This window comes from Anguilla rostrata, chromosome 11 (genome assembly GCF_018555375.3).
Source record: "Anguilla rostrata isolate EN2019 chromosome 11, ASM1855537v3, whole genome shotgun sequence".
Taxonomy (NCBI): domain Eukaryota; kingdom Metazoa; phylum Chordata; class Actinopteri; order Anguilliformes; family Anguillidae; genus Anguilla; species Anguilla rostrata.
In genome coordinates, this window is record NC_057943.1 from 14,325,699 (window position 1) to 14,352,994 (window position 27,296).

General features: G+C 40.6%; 2 protein-coding genes across 3 annotated transcripts in view; one reads left to right on the plus strand and one right to left on the minus strand.

The window, feature by feature from the left end:
• Positions 1-7,568, plus strand: part of plagl2 (pleiomorphic adenoma gene-like 2) — a 34,936-nt gene extending 27,368 nt beyond the window's left edge. For both annotated transcript variants that reach the window (XM_064298103.1, XM_064298102.1), the window contains one exon: positions 307-7,568. In XM_064298103.1, coding sequence (XP_064154173.1) covers positions 307-1,672 — 1,366 coding nt within the window. In that variant the 3' untranslated portion in view covers positions 1,673-7,568. The remainder of the gene's footprint in view (positions 1-306) is intronic.
• Positions 7,569-8,191: 623 nt separating this feature from the next.
• On the minus strand, positions 8,192-25,022 carry tm9sf4 (transmembrane 9 superfamily protein member 4). The gene is made up of 18 exons (XM_064298101.1): positions 24,897-25,022; positions 21,414-21,521; positions 20,888-20,987; positions 20,401-20,569; positions 19,912-20,056; positions 19,341-19,464; positions 18,488-18,606; positions 17,724-17,835; positions 17,339-17,409; positions 16,482-16,614; positions 16,057-16,138; positions 15,511-15,586; positions 14,806-14,889; positions 14,050-14,225; positions 13,490-13,553; positions 12,842-12,961; positions 12,352-12,441; positions 8,192-11,622 (listed from the first exon to the last, which is right to left on the minus strand). Exons 1-18 carry the CDS (start codon positions 24,927-24,929, stop codon positions 11,473-11,475), a joined length of 1,956 nt encoding a protein of 651 aa, XP_064154171.1. The 5' UTR covers positions 24,930-25,022; the 3' UTR covers positions 8,192-11,472.
• Between the last annotated feature and the right edge of the window lie 2,274 nt (positions 25,023-27,296).

Below are 27,296 nucleotides of genomic sequence, written 5' to 3' on the forward strand. Positions count from 1 at the left end.
TAAGAATTTACTAAATTAAGTCAAGTTGCTACCTGGCATGCTGCTCTAAGCTGCTCTCCACTTTCATTGTGCATATATAAAATTTCCTTAAGATTTTTAGTAAACTTGTAATAGTTTTTACATGAACAAAATTAAAATGTGTAGACTCTGCTTAAGTGTTCAGTGTTCTGTATTACTCCCGAACTGGCAACTCATTGTGCGATCAGTGGCCAATATTGCACCTTCAGCCAGCGACACCTTTTCCATTCACACTTCATATATAAACACAACGTGTGATATGCTGACCATAGTCTCATGTCTCCACAGGCATATGGCCACACACTCCCCACAGAAGACCCACCAGTGCTCATTCTGTGAGAAGATGTTCCACCGCAAGGATCACCTGAAAAACCACCTGCAGACCCACGACCCCAACAAAGAGGCCTTCAAGTGCGAAGAGTGCGGCAAGAACTACAACACCAAGCTGGGCTACAAGCGCCACATGGCCATGCACGCGGCCACCAGCGGCGACCTCACCTGCAAGGTGTGTCTGCAGAGCTACGAGAGCACGCCCGTGCTGCTGGAGCACCTCAAGAGCCACTCGGGAAAGTCCTCGGGCGGGGCCAAGGAGAAAAAGCACCCCTGCGACCACTGCGACCGCCGCTTCTACACGCGCAAGGACGTGCGACGCCACATGGTGGTGCACACCGGCCGCAAGGACTTCCTGTGCCAGTACTGCGCCCAGCGCTTCGGCCGCAAGGACCACCTGACCCGGCATGTGAAGAAGAGCCACTCGCAGGAGCTGCTGAAGATCAAGACGGAGCCGCCGGACATGTTGGGCCTGCTGGGTACCGGCTCTCCGCCCTGCCCTGTAAAAGAGGAGCTCAGCCCCATGATGTGTATGGGCCCCTCCAAGGACTCCCTGATGGGCAAGCCCTTCCCCGGTGCTTTCCCCATGGGCATGTACAACCCCCACCTGCAGGCTATGTCCAACTCAGGGGTGTCCCACCACTCTCTGGTGTCTGGGTCGCTGTCTGCTGCCATGGGAATGGGCTGCCACATGGAATCCCCCTCCCCTCTCCACCATCCCCACCCTCACCATCACCACCACCACTCCCCCCCTCCCCTCCAGCAGCCTCAACAGCAGCAGCACCCCCAGCCACCACCCAAGTACCAGCTTGGATCTACCTCATATCTACTGGAGAAGCCCCTGAAGGTGGAGATGGAGAGCTTCCTGATGGATCTGCAAAGTGGCCTGCCAGTGCCACCCCCAGTGGAGCCCCATGGCAACTCCCCGCCTAAGGAGGGGCTGGAGCACACTCAGGCCCTGCAGGATGATCTTTGTGGGGAGCACCTCTTGTCCAAGAGCCCGGCCGTCATTGCCGAGTCTCTGTGTGCTGCTAACATGGACTTCTCCCACCTGCTGGGTTTCCTGCCTCTCAACCTGCCCCCCTACAACCCCCCCATGAGTGCCAGTGGCCTGGTGATGGGTTACTCCTCCTCCTCATCCTCATCTTCCTCCCACGCAGCCGAGCCCCACGCAGCGCCTCTTACCTCTTTGCAACCGCAACCTCAGGAGCCCCAGGGCTCCAGTGGGGGCCTCAGCCTGGGGCCCCTGCACTCGCTCCCTCCAGTGTTCAGCACCAGTCTCAGCACGACCACCTTGCCTCGCTTCCACCAGGCGTTTCAGTGAGGGCCGCTCCCCACTCTGCCCTGCCACCCAGGGTCCAGGGGTCAAGGGTCAGGGGTCAAAACACTTGAACACTTAGAAGCCTTAATTAAAGCGCACAAAAGCTTTTGATTGAGCCCGGAGGAAGCTAAAACCCTTTATTAAAAAAAAGAGACTAAGAAGCTTTTATTTAGGCTTGCATTCAATACTTTAGCTGTTGTTTTTTTGTTAACCCCCCTTTCCCCAGCCCTACCCCTTTCTGTAGTTAGAGGCAGCATCAATGAGCCAGAAGGCATGGTACTGCAGTCTATATAAAGTAATAATATTGATAAAAAATTACAAAGATTAATTTAGAGAAGATAATCTGTGTTATTATTCAGAAAGACTAGCTTGAAGTGGATTATGATAATTTTGCTTTTCCAAATGTGAGATGTAACCAGCTACATTGTCTCTCCTTTCTCCCTTGCCAGTAAGGTCTTGAAGTAATTATTCTTGAACGTAAACTGTCTTCACAGACAGGAGTGAAAAATTAGTGGAGGAGTGAAGTAATCACATCAAGCCCAAAGGTCACACTTGAAAGGGAAGAGTCACCTCAGAGTATCTCACAGATGGATAAGACTCAACCATGCATAAAAAGAGCAGTGCTTCTCTTTATTATTAGAATCTAACAATGTTTTTGTTTAAACCAAATTATAGAAACTATTTTTAAAAAAGCAAACGCGTATCTGTTGTTGTAAGACAAATTTGCGGAATGTTCATATAATAGCAAGTATTACTCTGATGAGATCTGAAAGATTCACAAAGGAGCAAAAGAGTCCTTTTAAATCCGACATATACATAAAGATGCCACAGTAGTAGTGTGAAGTGTCCAAGTCTCTGTTCTCTAATCTGGTGTTTGGCTGACACAGAGAGAACGTTTTTTTGCCATTTTTATGAAGCTATATCATTGCAAAACATTGCAACACTGAACACAGTTTGGTCAGCGAAGTGATTCAGCATTGAAAAACACATTTGCAGAAGTGCAAGTTGCAGAGAACGAAGGAGAGATGGTAGATTATTTTAAAGAAAAGCTATACAAATGTCAGTTTCTCTGCTGTCATTCTGTGTGATACGACAGTCCAGGGAAAATTACTTTTAGTGGGAGACAGAATGAGGCTTTGTTAAGTGAAGCACTTTTACAGCAGATGGCACTTCACCTGTTGGAGCTGGCTGAGCGACTCCAAAAACTTGTGGAAATGTGGCTAGCCCTTCCCCTGTGGTTCTCCAGCCAAAACAATCCAGCAACAAACATGACCAAACCAAATAAGCCACCAACCTTGTAATATGGCCAGCAGCCTTTTAATATGGAAACTAGTCCAGGAAACCGAAACAGGCCTATAGCCCTAATGATCCCATAAAGTGATTTGGTTTTTATCTTCTACACCATCTTCCTTCTGGCACTAATTTTTGATGGGCCTTCACAAGACAGAGAGACAGCTTCTGCTCCAACCCGCTTTGTGTTAAAAATCTTGAGAAGAATCAAATATATATATCTTAGGCAGTTTATTTTTTCCTAGAAATTCATGGTAATAATAACCCTGACATATGTGAATAGTAAACAAAAATAACAATGACAATTAAAACTTGTATAAGAATATTTTTGCAGTGTACAAAATACAACATCAAAAATATATATTATAATTGCTTTTATTTCAGTAAAGTGTAAAGTAGGTAGATAGATTATTAAAAACAAATTGCTGATGGTTTTTTTATTGTCTGGCAGGTTTACATTTGTGTGTATCTTGCATTTAATTGATCAAAACATGGATGAAGTATTAGCTTTCTCTATTAGCATTATTTTATGTTCGTTTCCCTTTCATGTATGTGAGAAAAAAATCAAGAACCTCAACTGTGGATAGACAGAAGTAAAATATGGCAACATACCAAATTAGGAAGGGCTTAGTGTTTTACATTTTACTCTGCCTCTAAAAGAGGGCATAATGGAAACACCCATATGTACAAAAAGCTGATTATGAATTCTCTACTTTCTCACAACATGGCGACCTCAGCATTGTCAGAATATATGTTTAGCCCTGTTAGCTTTGGATATAATTTCACCTCTACTGGACAAGTTCTCATGTGAAACAAATTTAAAGTAATTATTCCCTCTTTCTTTGTTCTTTTTTTTTTTTTTAGCAAAAACCAACTTCACTATGGAGATGAAAATCCAAATGGCAGGATTTTGACCGTTTTGATGAGGGTCAGTTGAACCCTGTTAATATCCTCCACTGCTTTGCAGTCAGAACTGAAGCACCATGAGAAGTGAGTTTTAACAGGGTTCCTTAAAAAAGAGAAGAAAAAACAAAACAAACCATAGCATGTCATTGCTGACTCATGTTGTGTGAAGAACATTTAACGCAAAGGAACATTTCAGTTTTCATATTTTGTTTTGAGTTATAAACTGTAGTGCATGGTGTCTTTTCAAACCAAACAAAACCGTTGCTAAGAGTATGTGGACAGCTGTGCTTTCCTAGCTAGGCACAGTACTTGTGTACAGACCTCAAATGCCCCACAAACACAAAGTGTTCAGTTATCCTGAACCACAAAATGTCTTCCACCATCGCCAGTTCCAAACTGCTCTTCTGGCCACAGTAACTTGCTTCAGTTAGGGCAATAACGTTTTGACACTACAATACAAACCTCGGCTTTACCATTCAAAGGCTTTTCCTGGTTGACAGTTTGAATTGTCAATGTTGGTTTATTGCTTTCAAAATATTGTCTTTAGAAAATGTAAAAAAGGAAGGAGAGGGAAAGTGCAAAAAGCTATTTCCACAACATGAGTCTGTTTGACTACATTATGTGTGTGAGCAACACATCAGTGCATCATCACCTTCAAAATGCTGAGACTAAAAACAGTAGACAATTTGCCGAACCACTTCCCCCTTTGTGCCGTGAAATGCATGTAATCTATGAAAGAAGAGAAATAATTCACAATACATTAACAGTTCAGCTGCTGCTTCAAGCTATGGTTCTTAGTAACTGTAGACCACTATAAACTATTTCAAACTGCTAGGTCTAAAGCAGACTGTGCACAGCAATACTCTTTTACACCTTCATTTCCTCTTCTCTGTAATGTGTATGGCTGCTTCTTAGATTGAAAATAGAATAAAAAGGGTATAGGCATAGCAAATGATTACAATATCAAGAACAAAATGCCATCAGTGTGGTCTTTGACATTCAAAGTATGGGACACCCAGTTGGGATATTGCTTATTATTTTTGTTGTCATATGAAATATTTTTTTCTGTTATTGAAACAGGACCTCGAAACAACACAACGCATCACCTCATTTTATTTTTTCTTACCAAAAACCTGGGGAGAAGGAACTACAATTTGCACAATTGCTTATTCAAATATTATGATAAACATTTGATATTGATACTGTACATGTGAAATTTGAGGTCACCAAGGGTATTCTCCAGTGGTACAAATCATTGTCTTCCCTATTCTCTTCATAGTATGTTACAGTTTGTGCTTGAATCAGTCAGTTTAAAATAATTACCAATGGTTTATTTGTAAATTAAAACCTGGGAAATGGTTTTGACAGAGGGTTACATTTATAAATCTTCTTTCATCTGCTGTTTAGGGTCATTTAGTCTCCTTTAATAACTGATCCAGCACCAGCTGACCCAAATCTTTACTGCCAATGAGTTTTGTATCTGTTAAATGCTGAAATTTAATGTAATGATGCTATTGCTCTTCACAGGGCATATGCATGTATGCACATCTGACAAAGCAATTTCCCTTAATTTAATCTTCAAATAATTCCCGAAACCACATTATATTAGAATCGTAAGTACCAACACAAGTAACATTTACAGTTTTTGCTTTTTCCATCAAGAGACAAGGAAGCCCTGATAGTGTGTTAACATACCAATTTTATTAAAATTAATTATGTGAAGGTCATACCATTTTAATTAAAATTATTACATTGATTTGAACCTGGAAATTTTATGTGAAGTTATCTTGAGCATATTCATTTTTTAAGAAAAAAGAAGAAAGCTCTTGTCATCTCTTCAGTTTTTTCTCTCCAGGTTTCTGTGAGCTTATCTGAATTCTAGCACTTTCAAACCTTTAAAAAGAGTATTTTTCCTTTTTAAATTCAGCCTTGTTTTGTTTGTATGTTTTTAATTTTGTACTTGATAATGTACATGTAAGTGCCATTAGTCTGATGTGTAGATTTTATTAATCTTTGTGTATGTATGTTTCTTTTTTTTTTTTTTAAGAATAACAGTATTTTTGATAGACTCACTAATATCTTCCATGCCCCTTCCTGGAGAAGAAGGCTGCTTTTCTCAATTTACCATTCAGTGAATTTTAAGAAAAGCAGAAAAAAAAGAACTACAACAGCGTTGTTACAGCTCCTCAAACTCTAGGGAAACTACTCCCCACCTCAAATCAAATATAAGTTGTGTCTTTAGAACTCATGCAGTCTAAAGCATTGGGAACAGAAGGCCAAAATTCCAGAACCGTTTCTGTAAAAATAGAAAAAAGAAAAAAAAACTTGATTGTGGTCAAATCCAACTTTATTTGAATTTTAATCTTTAAAAAGAAAACCCTATTTTGGTTACAGGTTGAGCTGAAATATAACACTGACTGCATATATATATATATATATATATATATGGTTTTTATTTTGAAAGCACTTTTAATTTGTCTTGATGTGTCAGGTAAGGGCTGAGTGGCACACAATGCTGAATACAGTTAGGGTCTTCTGTGCTGAGCTAACTTTGCACACTGAGATATGCCCTGACCAGTCAATGGAACTAAACGACCAAGGACCTCTCTTGGTCATGTCTCCAACATCTGGTCAAAGAGTTAAACTGTTATTTAAGTGAAATAACTTCTTAAATAGCACCTGTGACATCCTCCAGCTTCAGCCTGCAAGTGCAGATGCACTTCAGAATAAGACTGAGTGGGACAGTTTGGGCCGTGACAGGTGAGCCTGTGTGATTTAACGTGGATGGCATTGAATCTCACATTTTGCTCTCCTTCATGGGGATGGGTGGGGCATGTCCTCAAAATGTGCAACTCCGAGGGATTGGGGCCCTCAAACAGGCAGAGCATCTCATTTTTCAGTGGTGCTGATGGGAGGTGAAGTCCAGACATGGTTTAAATACACAGAGAGACCTGTGGACGTCACCTTCCAGCAGTGTCGCAGTGAAATTGTGATGTTCTGTTTATCAAGCTCATTCCTGCTCTTGGCCATCTGTGGTTTGACTGAGCTGTAACTAGCTGTAGCTACACCTTGTTGTCATGGTTCTGCCTGATTTTTACCTCCTTTGTACCTACTAGTGCTGCACTTATCCTCAAATGTACTACACTAGTACATTTTTCTGTACTAGTAGGTACAAGACACAAAGTTAAGGGAATAAAAACATGCATCCAGGAAGATATAAATCTGATTAAATACATTTCTTTGCTTTATGATGAGAAACTGGGTACTGTCTAGTATAGACAAAATCCACATGTAGTTTCATATATTTTAGCTTAATGTAAGTCTTGCATTCCAAGCTCTTTATGTATCTTGTTTAGACATAGTCATTTTATTTTTAGTATTCTCTTGTTACCGGCACCTGCAAAAAAGGTGAAAGAAACATAAAAGGAATATTTGCATTCATCCTACACTATTTTATATAGCATGGAGTTTGACTACAGGGAGAATTGTACAAAAAAAATGCTTCAGTGACAAATTGTCTGCCTTTCTTGTGACACATTTCACATGCAATCAGTTGCTGCAATGTAAAATGACAGATGTGTATATTGGTTGATCCAAAGAAAAGACATTACAACAAACCTATTTACTTATTGTACAGTACAATGTACTTTTGACTTGTAATGTGTCATGTTAAATGATTAAAAGACAAACCCACGGTTTCATACTTCTTTGTCGTTTTTCCCCCCTCTATTAAAATGTTACACCCAGGGCTGAAAAAAGTACCCAGCTCCAATCACACTGAAAATAGCAGTCGACATTCCTAACAGCAGGAAACACTACTGCCTGAAAATGAAATTAAATGGCTGTGGGTTAGATACGTTTTCAAGTGATAAAAAGCACAGACAGAGCTGGGTTTGAAAATGCCTCTAATTACACTACAGTATCGCTAACCTGTACTTACTTACACGTACTATGGCACTGTTCCATCCCATTCCACTTACAGCTACACTTACATTATGAATGTTGTAGTTTAAAAATAAAGCCATTTTTTCAGGGTATCTTCAGGGAGGAAGAGGGGACAGTGATGAACATGCTGGTTTGCTTCAATTTGGTCCCAAATTTGTCCAAATTAGTGAGGAGAATTTTAACATGAGCCTGTTACTCAAACAACTGCGACCTTAAGTCCAAGAACCATGGACACATATACCGTGTTCACACACAACTGGTCCCTTATTCACAAAGTACACACCCACCCCCCCCCCCCCCCCACCCCCTCCTTAGGTTATCTGCTCAGTGACAAGCATACTAAATTCTGTCGTTGGAAACCAAGGTGACAGCATTTCAAACTTGAATTTAGGGGCACTTTTATTGTTTCATACATTATATAACTGGACATTCTTTGAATAAAGAACAAAAAAAAAAAGGATTAAAAACATGCTGCCTGTCATAAAGGACGACATGACTGGGAACATACAGCCTAGGAAGAGCTTAAATGCAACAACACAAAGCATTATATACAGAAATACAGACATACAGTACACACGCACACCCGTACACACATACATACAGGGCAAGAAAAGTACATCTGTATAAAATATGTACGTCAAAGTATTATTGGGTCCCAGATGCTGTTGTTTGATCCAAGTTCTACAAACATGTTTAGAGGCTAGAACAAGAGCTTGTGAAGCACCATGTTCTGAATTCTCTGCTGCTGATTTTCCCTGTCCCAACCCAAACCTAGGGACCCCAACCAGTAGTGGTTTCCACATATTTACCAAAATAGGCCACACCCAAAGTTTTAACCACAAAAGGCTGCAATTGCAGTTAGTCTCACACTGCAGAACAATTCTCCCTTCCTCCTTCTGCCAACTGCATTTTAAAGGGGGCACACCTACATTTGATTGGCCCAAAAAAATGGTTAAAAATAAAAAAAGGTTTCTGCCTGGTCTTACCACAGAAACCATGAACTAATAATTCCACACTGAACACCTGGAAGACGGGCTCAGAGCAAAGGACAACACCCCAGGGTCCCATCCCTGTGCTCTCACTGTAGCTGTTCAATTTTTTGCTGTGCGACACATCAGTAGCCCAACCCTTTGGTGAAACTTTAGCTCACCTGCAGACATCCAGCATTTCTAGTAGAGTGCTAAAAAAGGATACTTCACCATGCCAGGGTTTTCCTCTCGTTATAGACTTACGTTTCTACTCTTCTAAAAGTGGAATTGCTCTGAAAAAGGGCTCCAAAGGGCTAGAATGATTCAGTAATTGATTGAATCTGCCAAGACACATTTTATTGATTTCTCCTCCACCCCCCCCCCACCCCCACCCCCCTTGCCGGGGTTTTCTGGCATGGAGGGGGTGGGTACACCCATCTACAGCTGGTCACCATTGGCACACCACATTCTACATTGCCCACTTCCATTCTCAGTTCCCAATATTAATGCAGCAAGTCTACCACAGCAGTGTTACCATATCGCAGATGGAAGATGTACTCTCTAGCTCTGGGCTTCCCCTCATTTATGCTTATTCAGCTCATTTTGGGTACATGATTGAATGCACATGGAGGTTTAAACCATACAGAAGACTAAAAAAAACAAACAAATAGTGAACAAAAGTCCTTAAAGAACAAAGTTGGGCAACCAAGTCATTTATGAAAAGTAGGCAACAGGACCTATATATTTAGAACGGGCTCATCTTAGAATAGCTGCAAAGAGATTAACTGACAGGAGTTACAGTACACTTGTGTCTGCTTCTGCATAAAAAAAATAATAAAATAAAATGTTTAAAATCCAGGCGGTTCTTCATACCAACTATAACTCAGAAATTACTTCAGAAATTTTGAAAGAACGAATGACATTTCCGTCCAGGAAAGCTCTCCTTCTGAAAAATCTGATTCACATTTTATCTTGCAATGTACTGTTGACTATGCACCAAAGCCATCCTTAAAAAGAGCCAAAATGACGTTTAACAGTAAGAATAATGCAATTAATCAAAGGCTTGATTGTGCACGGTGCAGAACAGGTTGATACCAACAAAACAGGCATACTGCTTACATCAAGGTTCTGACTCATAATGCCTAGGAACCCAACAGTGGCATATCAAGCACCAAGATTTGTGCCCAATTGATTACCAACTTTCAGTGATGTTGCACCTGGCAAGAGAAAAAAAAAAAAAAAAACGAAATAAATTACATCAAAAACGTTTTTTAAAAAGTACACCTCATAATATTACAATACTCTTGGTTCTACAAATAATGCTGTGCACTACTTGATGTTAGCCTTTACCATGTGCTCTGATTACCAGCATACAAAGTTGTAAATAACATGCATGTATGCATCAGAATATTAGAGCAGTCAGTCCATTAATTATTTTTGGCATTAGTTGTTCATCTAAAATCAGTATCCAGGTCCGTAATTCTAATACCAGCATGAGTTATGGCTACGAATAGTATACTGTATTATAACCCAGGTTGTACTTATGATGGTACTGCCAAAATCACAATGTCAACCAGCTAATGTATCCACAGCATTATCTTACATGTTTGCTGGGAATAAGTGTAAGCTGGTTTATCTTTAAAACAGTCCTAAAGTATGTTTATCAATAATTACATATCAACGCTCCGTATGTAACAATTAACAAAAGTACAAAATGAGAAAACCACCAGGCATGTTAAACAAAAATTCTAAATTAAAAAAATTTAAACGTTTAAACCATCATCAGAGCCTCTAAACTCAGCATTGTATCAACTGTTTCAAAAATTAAGCGAGTTCTGTAGATTCATATACAGCCACTTGTGTCATGATTGTGTATGAAACAACACCATCCAAATCTCACTGTGCCCACACAGTAAAACACATTCAGCTGGTATAGCATGGCCTTGGGGCCCATTTCAGCAAATTTGTTCAGAGAAGAAGCAGAAAGTAGTAAACGAACAAGCAGACAAAGTGAAACCAACGTGTTCTTTTCTCCACCCAAAGGAACAACGGAACCCTATTTAGTCTCGACAGGTCAGAAGCTCATTGGCTGCACAGGGGCCTCATGACAGGGCAGACCCAATCTTATGAGGGTTGGGTTAAATACAATGTTATTCATTATTTACTGCTCCTCAGACATATACAAGCTCTTCATCATTTTCATGTACATTATCACACTATCATGTCCATAGATACAGTGCCTCGTGCCCCTCACTCCAAAGTCTTTACAGACATATTCCCTGTAACAAAAAATAAAAAGAAAAGGAAAAATATCAACAGGTACAACAGATGTAAAAACTGCCTACTGCTCCTAAAACCTGCCCTGTCAAATTCCAAAAGCATCATTAAAAAGAGGGGGGGAAAGGAAAATCTCATCGCACACACTTTGGCCCTTGTTTTGCTGAACACTGTGAACTACAGTCTAGGAGGAGCTTTTTTTCTTTTGATTTCCCAAACTGAAGACAAGATGGAGCTGTGTAATGTTTGTGTCCGTCTTCTCCCTCCAGGGGGTGCTCTTTCACAAACCCATCCCCATGCTCCTCCCATACACAAAAATCAGTGCTTGCTTGCAAAAAAAAAAAAACAACAAAAAAAAACATAAAAGATATTTTTTAAAAAGGGAAAAAAGACAACCCCTCGTCTCCTTCCAGCATCTCAGTCGATTTTGACGGCAGCATAGATCTTCCGTATGAACATGTACGCAGCATAAAACCCAATTGTCCCTGTCAGTAGCCAGAAGGACAGGACCATCAGGGCTGTGTATCCAAAATACAGCAGTGATGGGATAAACTCTACAATGTCCAACTGCGAGAGAGAGAGAGAGAGAGAGAAGGAAGATGGAGAGAGGGAGAGAAAGAGATTAATCCAAGACTACCAAATTAAGGTTCAGACAGCCCTACAAGGCACTATATGTTCTCACCTTGATCTTTTTAAATTAAAAGGTCTAAGAAAAAAATCTGGTCTCTCCGTGACTGCCCCAGGCTCTGAAACAAGCCACTCCAAATTTCACCTTGCTTGAATCTTAACAACCAATCAGGACAGCTGTCTGCCCTGACTCCTGTTGCGCATTCACAGCACTGGAAGAGCAAACAGGGCAAGCGGGCCTAGGGCTACAGAGATAAGAGCAGAGCACAGGTAACGTTACCTAGACCTCCAAATGACGCGAAGCTCCGGTACTACCTGGTCACCTTATATTTAAAATATTCAAAACTATATTCAATTTAGAGTGTGTTTTATGTCAGCTCCCCCCTTGTAAGAGATAGTTCAATCACACGCGGGTATTCCTAGTTAAATACTAAATAAGAAATGAACCACTGAGTGAGCTTACAACCTTTCTTTGAAACTGAGAGACAGTCCAGCATATTTCTGCCACCTATTGGCAGGAATGTAGAATGGCATGTCGATGTTCTGCATTTCTCAATGGCTTATGGGAGCTTAAAACTCAATTCAGTAATTTAGCCAAAAGGCTGCTGATGATCTATGAATAAACTACTGCAGAGAAACTCTGAAACGTATGGGCTCTGGTGATGTTACCTTGTTGACAAAGTAGAATATGGCATAAACGAGTACATAGAAGGCAGACCCGCCCGAGACAAGGAAAGTCCTCCACCACCATCGGTAATCCTACCAAGAGAGAGACATTTTTTTAATCAGAGCTACATATACACATTTTCTTATTGACAAAATACAACCCATATTAAAGGACAATTTATAGCTTACGATTATTATTTTACAATGGCTTTGATTAACGGTATTGCTAAACATGTTTTACTAGCAATGTACAAGTACTTTCCTGGATGCATACCAAGTGGCTTGGAAATAATACAATCTCAATATTACCTGATGCATTTAGGGTGGCACAAAATTGACCATTTCCACAATAGCAATGTCAAAACGTGATTTAAAAAAAGTGGCTAAGACTCTGTAGGACAGCATATCATATTACTATACAATAATACAATGTTAGTATAAATTCTATATTCTATGCTATAGAAATATATGTGACAGTACCAGTCCCACTCACCTCTGCACACAGCTGGAAGTATACCATGACAATGCTGATCTGGGAACAGGACACCACCAGGATGATGAAGACCAGGAACAGGAAGCCAAACAGGTAGTAGAACTGATTTTCCCAAATGGCCTGGAGGGAGCATATCACGCATAACATTTACACCTGATCGACTTACAAGATAGCACTACAAACCAAATATGAAAGCTACCATTCTAAAAAAGCATATTACTTTGGTTGATAAACCAATACCATTGTTAGGGAGTTCCTCTAAATTACTTCTCGGATTTAAAGGCAGTAGCACCTAAACCCAAATTTATTAAGATCTAGGAAGCAGAAACTTGCATCTTCAAGAGCCTTCGAAAACACTTTGCTCACTATAACAAGCCACTGATTAGTTCAAATAAGCAAGTCGCTCTGATAAAACATGATGGCCTTACTCTCCTATAACAATTCTGAAACTGATATGCCATTTCAATATTAAACAATTAACCGGCAACGTCAGGTGATATAGCCAAATAACAAAACAAATTAAAAAAAAACAGGCAACAGCAGTGGTCTTTGTGACTGCAGGCACCCAATTCCCGATTTAGAAGCTAGACTGGCGGGGAGCCATGGCTTTTCAGGGTTTCTGTGACCACCGACAGCGAGGACACTCACACTGAAGATAAAGAAGAGCTCGATGAACATGGCGCCAAACGGAAGGATCCCCGCCATCAGAATTCTGCACAAAAACAACAAAGGGAGTCAGGTCACATGACTTAGAGAGCTTCCATAAGGATTCTGCACAGAGGACGAATACTTAATAACCTTTTCCAATATTCCACACAAAGCTTCTACAATATTTCATTCAATCACATTTTCAAAGTTTTCAAGGGATTCACTTGTAAATGAATAATCTAGTAAGAGACCTCAGTCAGAAGTTGAGATGTTTATAGGTTTCATAAGACTGCTGCCCTCAATCTATTACAGCACAGTGATTGTGTGCTTTGAAAACAGTACGCTTCATTTTCCTCAACAATTTGCATTATTCATTTTATTTGTTCCATTTCACAAATCCCCAATAGAACTTTCAATATGCGTGTAGTTCCTTGATTGACACAAACAGTCCAAGGGCTGCTTTAAGAACAGAAAGTCCTAATACAGTGAACCGTAAATATCACTAAGAGGACAGAATACATGGAGATGGGTGTGATTTGCAGTTGAGCACAGCCACTCACCCAACAAACTTGTTCATGTACCAGCGCTGTTCTGGGACCTGCCGAGGGATCTGGTTGGTACGGACGGGGTTGTCATAGGGCTGCTTGCGGAAGCCAAAGTAGTAGCCAAGGTAGACCAGGGGCATGGAGATACCGAACCACATGCAGAGCAGCGCCACCATGGTCGGAAATGGCACCTGGAGGAGAGCAGGCAAGCAAAAAAGCTACGTCAAAAAACCGCACACACGCTCCCTGACAGAAACAGGCCTACCAGCTAGAGGTGAATCCATTTCATTACAAACACTGTATAAGATACTGTTCACCTCCCAAGGGACTACAGAAGCAACTGAGCTGTTTAGATAACCCTGGCACTCTATGCACTGATGCAACTGCTGACATGCTGACTGTTCTGCACCGCCCACTGAAACCAAACGAAATAAACAAATAAAAACAGCCAAAAAAATCTGCTGATGGATTTATGCGTAGTTCAAATTACAGCTTGTCTTCATCACCTGTTTATTTATAACCACTGTTGTTTCTGAGTGGAGGGAAATGGTGCTACTGATTCATATAATGCGTTTCTCACCCTTCAATGTGGTCCCTAACGGAGCTCACGATTTTAATCATACGCCATGTCGAGTTTACAGCAGCAGACACACCCACAGGTCTCAGTCAAGTGTTCTAACAGCAGCACCACCGCTCCCACACGCTGGCTATCGAGACACCGCCGCGGAGGATGCGTGCCAAGGCTACCGTCGGTACTGACGCCGAGCTTACCGCGCCAGAGGAGTGCTCTCCCCAGATGAAGCAGTTCAGGACGAAGCAGATCCCGAAGACCGCGGCGGGGTAGAGGGTGGCCGTCTGCAAGAAAACACAAACGCAAAAAAAAGGTCAAAGTCCACTGCAGTCCTAAAGTACAGCCTGGGAGAAAAGAATAAAACGAACTAAAGGATAAAAACAGACATGCACCCATAAACTCATAAAGTCAAAAGCTACAGCAGCCACTACGTTTTCCCTGCTTGAATAGGATAAAGTGCACACGCACACAAATGCAACAATTCACTGAATATATTTTGTTGAGGATATCAGGAGAAGTTCAAATTTGAAGGCTTTACACTCTTTACTTATCCAAAGCCACACCTCATTCTTGAGTCAAGTACAATGTGCAGGATAACTTTTTCATTTTCAAGTTGGCTATGAATAATTTGAAATGTCCGCCCTCCACTGACACTTCCTGTCAGTTCTGCACTTTATTTCACTCAACCACACTGCCTACAACATTCCATAATTATACATGCAGCAATTAGCCGGGGATGAGCTGATGGACAGCATGAAAAGACAGGCTGAGGTGACCCAACTGGCACTGAGTGACTCCAGCTCAGCTCATAATGGCATGGACAGTGTGTGAAAGGTATCTGACCCACACACTTCCCCCAGCTCTGTGTGTGAGAAAAAGAGGAGAGAACCCTCCGCGACACTCACACAAAACGCTCCCTTCTTCCACCGGTGGCCTTTCAGAGTGCGGTAGAGCCTGCCAGCGAAGTACCCCCCAAACACACTGCAGAGAGAAGGAACATGCACAGACACGCGTAATCAGCCTACACTCCACGCTGCACCCAGCTGCGCAGGAATACCACGCTTATCATCTTCCATTGAAGCAGCAGGTCTCAACACTTTTGGAAAGCTCAGAGACACTCCAAGAATTCCACCGAAAGGGACATATGTTCTGGAACAGGTAACAAACATCCAGGTTTACAGCGCACGGCGAAGCCAAGGCTGAGAGAAGCAAACTTCCTTAGCGGTGATCAGTAGATATTCAGGCTATTCCTGCCCCAAAAAAGTGATCCAGAATTATTTATCCCAGCCTAATAATGATCCCAGCTACAATAAACAACCTAGAGCATCAGTGCTTGGGAAAGATGATATCTGCGTTGCATCTGTAGGTAACAAGTGGAATCCAGATAGTTTGAGAATGAGACCGTCTGGAGCAGGACGCTGCACATGTCGCAGTGTGGCAGTGGCACGTACCCCATGAACATGAACAGGAAGCAGGCTGTCGTCATCAGAGCACCTCGGCTGGAAGGAGACAGCATCCCCAGCATGGCCACAACTGCCAGAAAGAGGTGTATGTTTACTCATAGAAAATCAATTCGAACAATCCAATACAAAATGGCTTCCAAAACAGGTCTTGCCACAGCATCTCTATTGGGTCCAAGTCAGGATTTTGAGTAGACTACTCCAAAGCTTTAATTTTGTTTCTTTTCAGCCATTGGACTTGCTTTTGTGTTTTGGATCATCGTCTTGCTGCATAATTTAGGTGAATATGCATAAATTATATGCATTTAATTCCAAATCCTGATGAAGATCAGAAAAGGCCTTTCAGTTACTTGGTGTTTTCATCACAATCCATGATATCCGCAGGTCCAATGAGTGTGCAGTTACAGAATACTTACAGATGACAATGAGGATCATGCAGAAGAGCTGTATGCCAGAGCCGAGCAGGGAGCTGAGGATCATGGGATACTGAGGCGGGCGAAACACATCTCCATGGACGTTCTTCCAGCCAGACTCCTCCATGGTGTCCTCCTGCCAGAGACAGACAGACATGGATGCCTTCCCCTTTCTACTTGTGAAATACTTCAGTCTTCAGATGTGGTGCACATTTTTTTAAGAAGAAATGTCAGATCAACTACATTATAGAGCAGTGCTTCTGAACCCTGGTCCAGGGGACCCACTGTGTATGCTGATTTTTGTTCCAGCCATAGTAACAAGCTCTGTATTTTAAGTTGCTAATTGTTTTTAATTAAACACCAACTGCTCTTAATTAGACTTTTTTCATCTATTGAAGGATGATTTACTAAAGCCACATTAAAGCAGAAATATGCATGTCCTTAAAAATATCTTCTCATATTCACCTCCCAGGAATTCAGTGGGACCAACCTATGCATTTACTGTACTGTATGTACTACATTTCAAATAATTCCATTTGAAAGAGGTTCTATTTTTAATTGCTTCAATTACAAACTGACAGGTGAAATCAGTTGAGTCCAGTTTTCTCAGTGTGAAAATCTGAAACTGTCCGTGTAAAATTAATGGAGTTTACTGACAGCAAAAGCTAAAACCTCCATTGTGTTAAGCTTAACCACACAATATGGTACAACACATCGTTAATTGATCAAGAGATTGGTTTTGACAAAAACCAGCATACACAGAAGGTCCCCAAGGTCAGAGTTTCCTGATTCCTGAAAAGAATCACCTCTGCAGTCATTTTCTACATTTCAATTTCTTTGGAGTAAAGCGAGTCACTTACGATGTCATCCTCTCTATTGTAGTTAGCAATGTCCTTCCTCAGGGTCCTGATGATGATCATACTCAGAATACCTACAGATCCAGGAAAACACAAAAGCAAATGCAGAACAGACTGTACAGTGACTGCATATTTTTTAATTCTCCACAAATAGGGATCAAAATGGGGGAAATGGTATTTTAAAATCTTATACCAATCCTCCTTTTATCTGCAGTGCACTTCTTACTCTCTTTTTACTTTATTTCCCCTGCCTTCTTCCCCTTTCTCAACCTACCTTTGTGCAAACCCTTTCCATGTTTACAGGGAAAACCTGAATTAGGCGTGTGAATTCAGCTCTTGTAGTGATGGACTGCCAGAGGAACTGGGCATATGGAGGACGTGGAATTACCTGAGAGGAAGAAGACCACAACCACGGAGTTGACGATGGAGAACCAGTGGATCTGCACGTCGCTCATGGTGAGGTAGGTGTCCCAGCGCGACGCCCACTTCACCTGGCTCTCCTGCAGGGGAGGGGGCACACATCAGCATTGAGGAGGCATCATTAAATATCACACGGTGTTGAATACTAAGCAATGGCTTATTAACTCTGATGTTCCCTTTTTGCCACTGTTTGTTTTAATGTGGATATATTTCCTAGTTTAATACTTTAAACACAAGTGTGTTAATTATTTATGAGTGTATACCAATTTTAAATATCCACTAAGAAGTGCCAATGTTTAATTTCTTTCTTGATCACTGGGCACATATTCACAGGAGTAGGGAACTAAAGTAATTATTTATTCATTCTAAGCCTCCATGTTCAGTCTAGAGTTGATAGACAGACACAAAGCCATTATTTGTAATGTAAACAAATTAATAATTATTTATTCATGAAGACAAGAAATTTTGTACACGATGATATATAAATTCTGCATTGCTTTCTGCATGCTCTCTCACATAGACAGAGATAGAAACCAGGCCTCTAACATCCAGTTCAGGATGCAAATCCATTGCTGCAGGCCTGGGTCTGACTGCGGAAATCAGTGCTTGCGTTGGTGGGAACGCGAGGAATGGTGACACCAGGCAGATGGGGTAGAAAGGTCATAAAAAAGAACTGAACGTCATAAGGACAGCCCAAATAAACCAGTCCCGTGCACCATGCTCCCAGCTCACCTCCCAGTGGACAGAGTAAGTGAAGAGCACGTCGTTCTCTTTGCTGGGGTCGATCTCCTGGGGAGCCGAGCCGCTGGCCTCCGGCAGGTCGCACACACCCTTCTCATCCCCCTTCAGGTCTGTGAGAGAGACAGGGGATCATGCTCATCCTAGGCGAACTACAGACGTACACAACAGAACTGTGGGATACATGTGCTGTACTGCAGCATAATGGTTAATGATTTGATCATGGTTAGACTCTTAGGCAGGGCACTGTAGCAGTACAACTGAGCCGGGTACTCAACCTGAATTACTTCAGTACATATCACATTGTATAAATGGATTGTACGTAAAAGAATGCAAGTCACTCTGGATAAATGTGTCTGCTAAATCCTAACAATGTTAAAATGTCTAACTGTGAGAGCACATGCACATGGCTAAATAGACATCTAACAGTGAACAACATGAAGATTTCACAGCCACATGCTGCATAAGCATGCGCACCTTTTCTGGGATTACATTTTCACGGAAAATCTATTCTGAAACAGGCCTGTGAGGATCCACGTAAAAATGTGTACACGCCACATTTAACCTTACTGCCCATTGTGCTATAATCTAATAATCCCGGCGATTTGAGTTTTTCAACAAAGAGTCTAGGAGCAACACGACTGACGTCGACTGACTGGGACATTTCGTTATAGGAGGCACAGTGTTTCCTTTTTTTTTTTGTTTCTGATGGGATGAGTGTGTAATGGATGACAGGAGTCATTCCCCGACTGCATTCATATCAGGTGAAAGACAGCATGCCACTCCAGTGAACTAAACCATTTACATCAGGAGACACTTAAGGTAAGAGACAGAAGTTTTAACTTACCCTCTACCTTAACGCTCTGGGGCACCACCTCAAACCGCACCACTCTAAAGTTATGCTCCTCGTCCTGCTCCACTTTCTCCTTGTGGTAGTACAGGATGAAGGAGAGGTGGTTGTGGAGGTAGAACTGAGGGATGAAGAGAGGAAAACACCATCAGGCAGGGAGAAGCCCAGGCTGCTGTGTGAACCAAGAGCTAGGGAACCATGACTGAACTTCCAACTGCATTGCTCCTGATGCCCCAGATTGCTGGATGAATGCACTGGGGTCAAGGGCAGTGTTGCCACAGAAGCCTTTACTACAGCATATCTTGATGTGTACCATGTTTTTTTCATCCCTTCTAAACCTCACCATTTGTCCATATAACTTTATTTTGAAACTGCTTTAAAGTTTCTAAAGGTCTTCTAAGGCTGAACATCAAACCCAGAAATCGTTTTGCTTGATAAAAACACACCACATGCTTTCTCCCTGGGTCCCGTCACTCCACAGAACAGCCTCGGGTACTCGTGCAAGCGATGCTGACTTCGGTGTGAAGAAACCTCTCTGAGTGAGAGAGTTAAAGCAGGTGCTGGGTACCTTGTTGTTGTCAGTGAAGCCCAGCCTGTAGCCATGCTCAAACTGCACATCTTTAAGGGCCTCCTTCTTCTGCTCCTCTTCGCCCCCTGCCTCACGGTTTGGGTAGAACTCCAGTCGCGTGGCAACGGGGAGGTTGTCTGCAATCCTGGAGAAATGTTTGTAGTTTGGCTAGTAATGAATTATGTACCCTCACTTTATAATTTTGATTCAATCTGTTCATCCCCTAACAAATGTGAAAATGTCTTGGTTAAGTAAAAAAAAATGCCTAACCAAAATGATTTCCTGTAATCTTTCACAATTTCAAACAATGCAATTTATAAGAATGTTGGTAAGACAACAGCTTACCATTCACTGGACAGCGCAAAGGGTAAGAAGTTGACTGATGAACTGTCTAATTAATTGAATGATGGATTGATTGACTGGTTACGTAGACAGCCGATTGGTTGATTGGTTAACTGAATGCCAGCTCAGATCCAGAAGTGAACTCACAAATGGACATAATACTCCTCCTGGATTCGCTCCGCGATCAGCTTACTCTTCTCCACACTCAGCCTGATTGGCTTGTTGGGTTTCTCGCACACCACCTCACACTTTCGGTCCTGGTTCATCAGGACCAAGTAGGGAGTGTTCACAATACGGTCACCACGGAGTACCTCCCCTACACATGCGTAAACGTACACACACACACACACACACACACAAAGAGAACGCATGGTTTGGCCATCAATGTAAATGTAGTTACACCCATTCCCCATATAAGACAAAAACAGGTTTCGCTGCTGAATTAAACAAGATTTTCCCGCCCATTATTTTTAATGCTTTTAAATATTTCTTGTTTGTTCACAACAGAAAGGTAGAGTGGCCATTGACCGTGTACTGCGTGGAAAGAAAATTTCTCCAATTTCTCTATCAGTCATCAAGATTCATTATAAAGCTCCTGCTACTAAAATATGCTTGTGATAGCAGGAATACTCACCCAGGTTCTCAGCTTTGTAGACCACCTTGCCAGGCTGACAGAAAGGCAAGGAGTAGTACTCATAGGGCAACTGGGTCCGCGAGCTGGTCAGCTTGACTGCCTATTCACAGCCAGGGGAGGTCGGGTTACAAATCATTCATTAGCAACATTAAAAATATCACTTTCGTTAGAAGCATATCTGAGGCTCTTCAATGCACAAGAAAACGGACATTCGGAAATTTTACACTGAGACTTGCCCTCTCCCAGTAATCATGGGTAAATCAAGGCTAAATTAGAGAAAAACACCAAAGGGCATTAGTTTAATTCAATATCTTAGTGAAGAAACAGGCTTGGTGACACGAGAGTCAAGAAGTAGACAAGCTGACTTCATTACGTGGCTGCCCCAACCACACCCTGCCAACAGGAAGGCAGACAGAAAGAGACAAACACATCCAAGCATTCCTTCCTTTGCAACCTAATGGAACTGCGATAACCATCACACAGCAATAGGCTCACAGCCACCTCCTGCCTGTCACCTATCCCTCACCTTGATCTCCACAAGGTCATTCTGGTGAAAGTTGATGGGAGCAACTCCAGGCACATAAAAAGGCTGGGCCACGTGCAGCATGGACAGCAGCAGCAGGGCCCACGTCTCCTGAAACACAAACTCAGGGTCAACTACCAGGGTAAGCCCATATACACAAATGTAATCAAAATGAGGTCTACTCATTATATGGGCTAATTTGCTATGTATATACCATTTACTTGAGCTGATTCACACTACATGTTCTGAAAGGTCAATATGGCATTAGCTGTTCATCCGCTGTAATTTCTGAAAATAATTAACTGTAAACTGGATTTGCTTTAGTAATGACTAAAACAGTCAGAAATATCTATACAACTGTCATATCAGAGAAAATGCTAATTTCTCATGAATTTCATGTAAATATTGTTTACTAGAGTGCTCCTAGGGTATAAATAATCACAGAACGGACCCTACTTGGTTACTTATGATTCACCATATCTTTATAGAAGAATCTAGGCTATATGCTATAAAAACTACCACAAGATCTACCGGCTAAGCAATCATTCTGACTGCATCACAAGCAGTTAGGCTAAATACACATTCTAGACAAGATGCAGACTATGGTAATACACACAGGAAGAGTGCACATAGGCTACAAGAAAAGGACAATGAGAGACAGAGCTTTGTCCTGGTAAGAATAGGGCTACTCTTATTACTAGCAATAATTGCAATTCAATCCCTGGGTAAAAGCGATTTTTTTTTATACTGTTTGTCATTTCACATTTTTCACATTATAATCAGGTTGGGTAACATTTTTCATAGCTGCGTTGACATCACATTGCCCAATCCATGTTCCTTCACAGTTGACCAAATACTGGTTAGACAAGTTGGGTCTCATTGCAATTCAGAAAGTAGAGTACACACTTTTCAACCTTAGAACAGAATTAAGATCTGACCTTCCAAATTATCCATGAGCTATTTTTTGCAAGTCATTTCCCTCAAGCCAAACAGTATGAATGCAGTGGAACATGATATAGAATATAAACTGGCCAGAGGCAGAACATAAGTCATTTTTCTAGCTATGGCATGAGCATCAGGGTTTATTTAAAGTTGCGTCTTGATAAAAACAGCCTATTTTGTTTTTTTTGCCACCCCAAACTAAAATGCAATGCCTAAATAATTCCTTTCATATTCCAACATCAAACAACATTTATTTACAAATCATTACACAAGGCACCATTAATTGGCAATAAGGAAAACAGGCCATGGGAACAAGCTTGAAATACCAGAAAAGAAAGGGGATGTATGAGAAACATAAGGCATTCCTCAGGTAAATATTTAAACATTTACTTATGGGAGAGTTGCCGTGCTCACAGTGCTTGAGAGAAAAGGCAAATACTGTAGCCTATTCATTAACCCTGTTTCCAGTATCGATAAGTGACAATAAACCCATCAGAAAAATACAAAAAACAATCGTGTCTCTTCTTACAACGCAGCCTTAAACCAAAATTCAGATTAATTACTAATAACCATAACATTTTTAAACTGAATACATTAAAGAACAAAACTGGAAACTTGCAGCTAATAGTATATGTATAATCTCATTCTTAATCCAGTATCTGAAATGAAGCTAGTTCAGCCACATCAGAATAGAAAACTAAACTCAGCGACATTTCCTAAACTTCATCTTCCTGAAACTGAGCAATTAGAAGTACACCGTGCATTAAATTTTGTTATGTAGCCTACCTTTTTAATTTTTGCTTTTTTCCTTGCAGGTCCGGCTGAGGTTTGAATAAACAGCATTTATCTATGTTTACCCATTTGTAGGGTCATGAGTTTTATAGAACCATTTTTTATCTCCTCCATTTTCATCTTGAAGTCATGTGGGGTTGATAAATTACTCAATATAAAAAAATCAGTCTGCAATCAAGGTTTGGTGACATTCTTTCCATGTAATCTCAACCGTTTTAACAAAATACTTGCCCGATGTTTTTTTAGTTTTTTGGACCAAGAATATATTACTTATGTATTTGTCACTTAATTGTTATACTTATACCCAGACCTACGTGCCTCTCATTATAAGCTAAAGAAAACACTTTATCCCTGGATGAATGTGTCTCTGGCTTGACCTTGTGTAGTACTGGGGATGGACTGTGAGTGCCAGTCTCAGTCGTATAAGTACAATGGTATACAGTTAGCCCTAGAGTAATAAGACAGATGGATAGGTATTAGGCTAACTAGTTCATGAACACGAGTGGTCAGCAAAATGCAGTGTTTTTCATGCCATTTCAGTCTAGATAGTATATTGCTGCACTCTTGGGGTAATTGAACCATTCAGCACTGCAATGTACAGAGAGTAACTACGTGAAAAATGAGAACTGTACATTAATATCTTGACAAAGCTAGTTTAAAGGAAATTGAGCACAAGAGTATTCAGTTTTACGGTCAGCTCCTAAACCATACTTTGTCACGCTGATGATATAAGGTAATGGACAGCAGGGTGGAATGGGATCCCATGTTTTTCAAAGTAATAGAACCCAAGCCCTTCATCTTTTAACATTTCCGTTTACATCAACTGTAAACATTAAGCTGTGAATCAAGTAAATAAGTACCTGGACTTGCTAGCAAGCTATTTTAGAACACACTCACTAGCTAGCTCGCTTGTAACTAGCATTAGTCAAAAAATACCTTGTTGGCTGTCTTAAGTGGGATTGTGGTAACCTGCAGTAAAAGGAGGTAAATTAGCGTAGAGCCCTGGCACGAATGACCCCGCTGGTGACTTCTGTCACACTTACAGCAAGCTAGGAACTTCCAAACAAAACGTTAACTTTGCTAACCTAACGTCAAGGAAGAGAGGGAGTAGCTAGCGTTAGCTTGCTATCTGCACGGTACCTCAACAACAAACTTAGCCTACAGCTAACTAGTTAGCAACTACCTAGAAATAAAGAGTTAGACTACTCACAGAGTTAAAATAATTATAATAGATAATCGGACAGACAAATATCCACCCAAAGGGTACGTAACAAACGCACAGTCAACCCAATCTAAACACTGCAGCATTTGATGTCCATAGACTAGCATCAGATACTGCACGACTGGCCAGTTTAAGGTTTAGCGAGCTAACGTCTTTTAGCCTGAAAATGAGCCACAAGTCTGTAGTAGTACAAAAATCCATACATAAGTGCAACAAAATAGGTAACATATAGCTGCCAACCAATTTACACATAATTATGAATTGACAAGCTTGTGATCTAGTTGCATATAATACGACATAACCCGGATTTATTGGAGAGCTAACATTAGCTAGCAATACAGTTAGCTAAAGCTCCGTCGCAAAGAATGGATCCCCAAGTCGTCAAAAGGCAATAAAATAGCATCTTAGGACCTTGAATTAAGTGTATTTTGAACTAGAGCTAAACGAATTAATAAGCAATACAATACACAATACAGGTAGATTATTAGGGAATGGGGAAAATAAAAGGACGATGTCTCGTTTACACTTACCATCGCGGCCACCATCTTGAATACACGTGTCATTCGTGACGTTACAGGAAATAGTGACTGGCGAACGAGGAACCAGAGGAAAAAAATCGCACAATATATTGTGCGTTCTGCAGGAGTCGCTCTTTCTTCCAGTGCCCTGAGGAGTAGTTGGATTAGATGACGTTTGATTGTTTGAAATGTGTATGCTTACATCGGTACCATTCAAAAAAGATCACCGCGTACACTAATGGATTTTTTTTCAATTCTTTAAACCTCTTGGTTCAATCCTGAGGCCTCTATCAAATCCAGGACAGATTAGACTACTGGTTAATCACACATGCTTTAATAAAGTCTGAACCAGTAGGCCTATATCTGCTACCCCTTTCACAGACCATTGTATTTGTGATTATATCAGAAACATAAAAACAAATGTTGTAATAGAGGGTACTGGAAATTCAATGCCAGTCTCCTAGGTAATTAAACTTGTTCTGCAAGTATGAAGTCTATTATTTCTGATGTCACAGGAGATGCCAATATACTATCCCATATTAGCATGGGAATATCTAAAATATAAAGTCAGGTAGTTCTCTGTACAGTATGTTGTCAGAAAGGTGGATTAATTGAAATATGTTCAATTTTCTTCACCCAAAATGTACAATTTATTTGATTTCATTTAGTAATTATTATCATAAGATATAAATTATCATTTAAATCACCAAATTCGTTGATAAGCAGAGCAAACTGTTTGGATCAACCTTTATCAAAATGTACAACTCAAAACCAGCTAAAAATTAAGACATTTATTAAGTTACAACAAATATTTATGCCTAATCTAAAGACGAGGATCAACTACATTAAAACAATTAACAAAGATTACAGACATGGACAGTCACACAAGAAATTAATGAAAGAAGATACCCAACCACAGCTTTTGTCCCAAACTAATCCAAAATGCAGAAACCAAAAGACAACAGAATATTCCAAAAGAACCAGAGATGAAATGTAGACCGCCAGACCTAGATGCGGGACTCAGATGCCCACTTCCAACTGTTACAAGCCTTCTTTTTTAGTTGCTCAAAAGCTGACTTAACTCAAAGAAAACCACATGTTTTAACTAGTGAGAAAGAGGAGGGGGCAGGGGCATGGACACCCCCTCTGACACCCACACATGCAGACACACACATTCACACCTTAGATAGTAACCCCTCAGTTTCTGCCCTGTCTTATCTCCACATTATGCTGGACGAGCACTTTGATGCTTCCTATGGCTGAGAACGGACAAATGGTGAATTACTTGTCTGACAATGTTTTAGTAAAAACTTGAACCGTAATGTATAGGAAGTGTATAATATGGATGAAAAAAATATTATATATTATATATTATATATATTTTCCTGCACTCCTTTTCATAGGGTTTATGTAGATAAAATATAAGAGAGCAGGCTTTCACTAGAAGGAAACACATGTTCTAATATGTACTGGGGAAATTCTTCATTTACAAGTTTTAAAACCAAACCCCTGTTCTCTGTATTTCAGAAGAAATTAAGATGTGAATATATTTCAGTTCTTTGAAATGCATGTATCGGAAAAATGGAAAGAATCTTCAATTTTTAAATTGATGGTAGGATTTACTGTGGCCACAGACAGACAAGAGTATTGAGTGTATACAGTGAGGAACAAGGAAATGAACGGCAGATAGAACCATGTTACTTTCCAGCATTATTGGTCATCTACATTAATCAACGGGTGTCCTTAATTATTAATGCTATGTATTATTTATTCAAGCATTACTTGTTCGGAAAGTTGTTCAAACTGTACGCTGTCCTGATGTAAGCTGGGTTTCATGTCACCTGAGTCATTTGCTTTTGAACAAATCTCACGGGTGAACGAAATGAACTGCATCACATCCATGTAACGATGAGTTTGTCTCAACAAAAAACACATTTTCAAAGTACACAAATGCCATGGCATGGTGTTAAAAGTACTGATATCAAAATGAGGCCAATTCATGACAAACAATATTGACTATCTTAGTTCACACAATTTACAAGTTCTGTTTCGAAGCAATGCTACCCAGTGTTTCCTAAATTATTTCACGTAATGTGTTTCACCTTACTATCTGAAGAAAATGTGGTCATTTAAACTTTGTGTCACATCAAAGTGTCAAATAACACAACTTGCCTCTTGGAAGACATCATGAAATAATTTAAATGATTATATTAAACAGCTAATGAAAATCTACACTCCAGAAATGATTTGTTTATATTTGGTTGTCAAGTTTTTACAATATGTACAAGTTCTCATATATTAGAATATCTTAAAATAAATAATGCTTGTATAATAGATACTGTAGATAGATAGAATGCTTCATTATCCCCATGGGGAAATTTTTGTAGCAGCATATAACTTCCACATTTATTT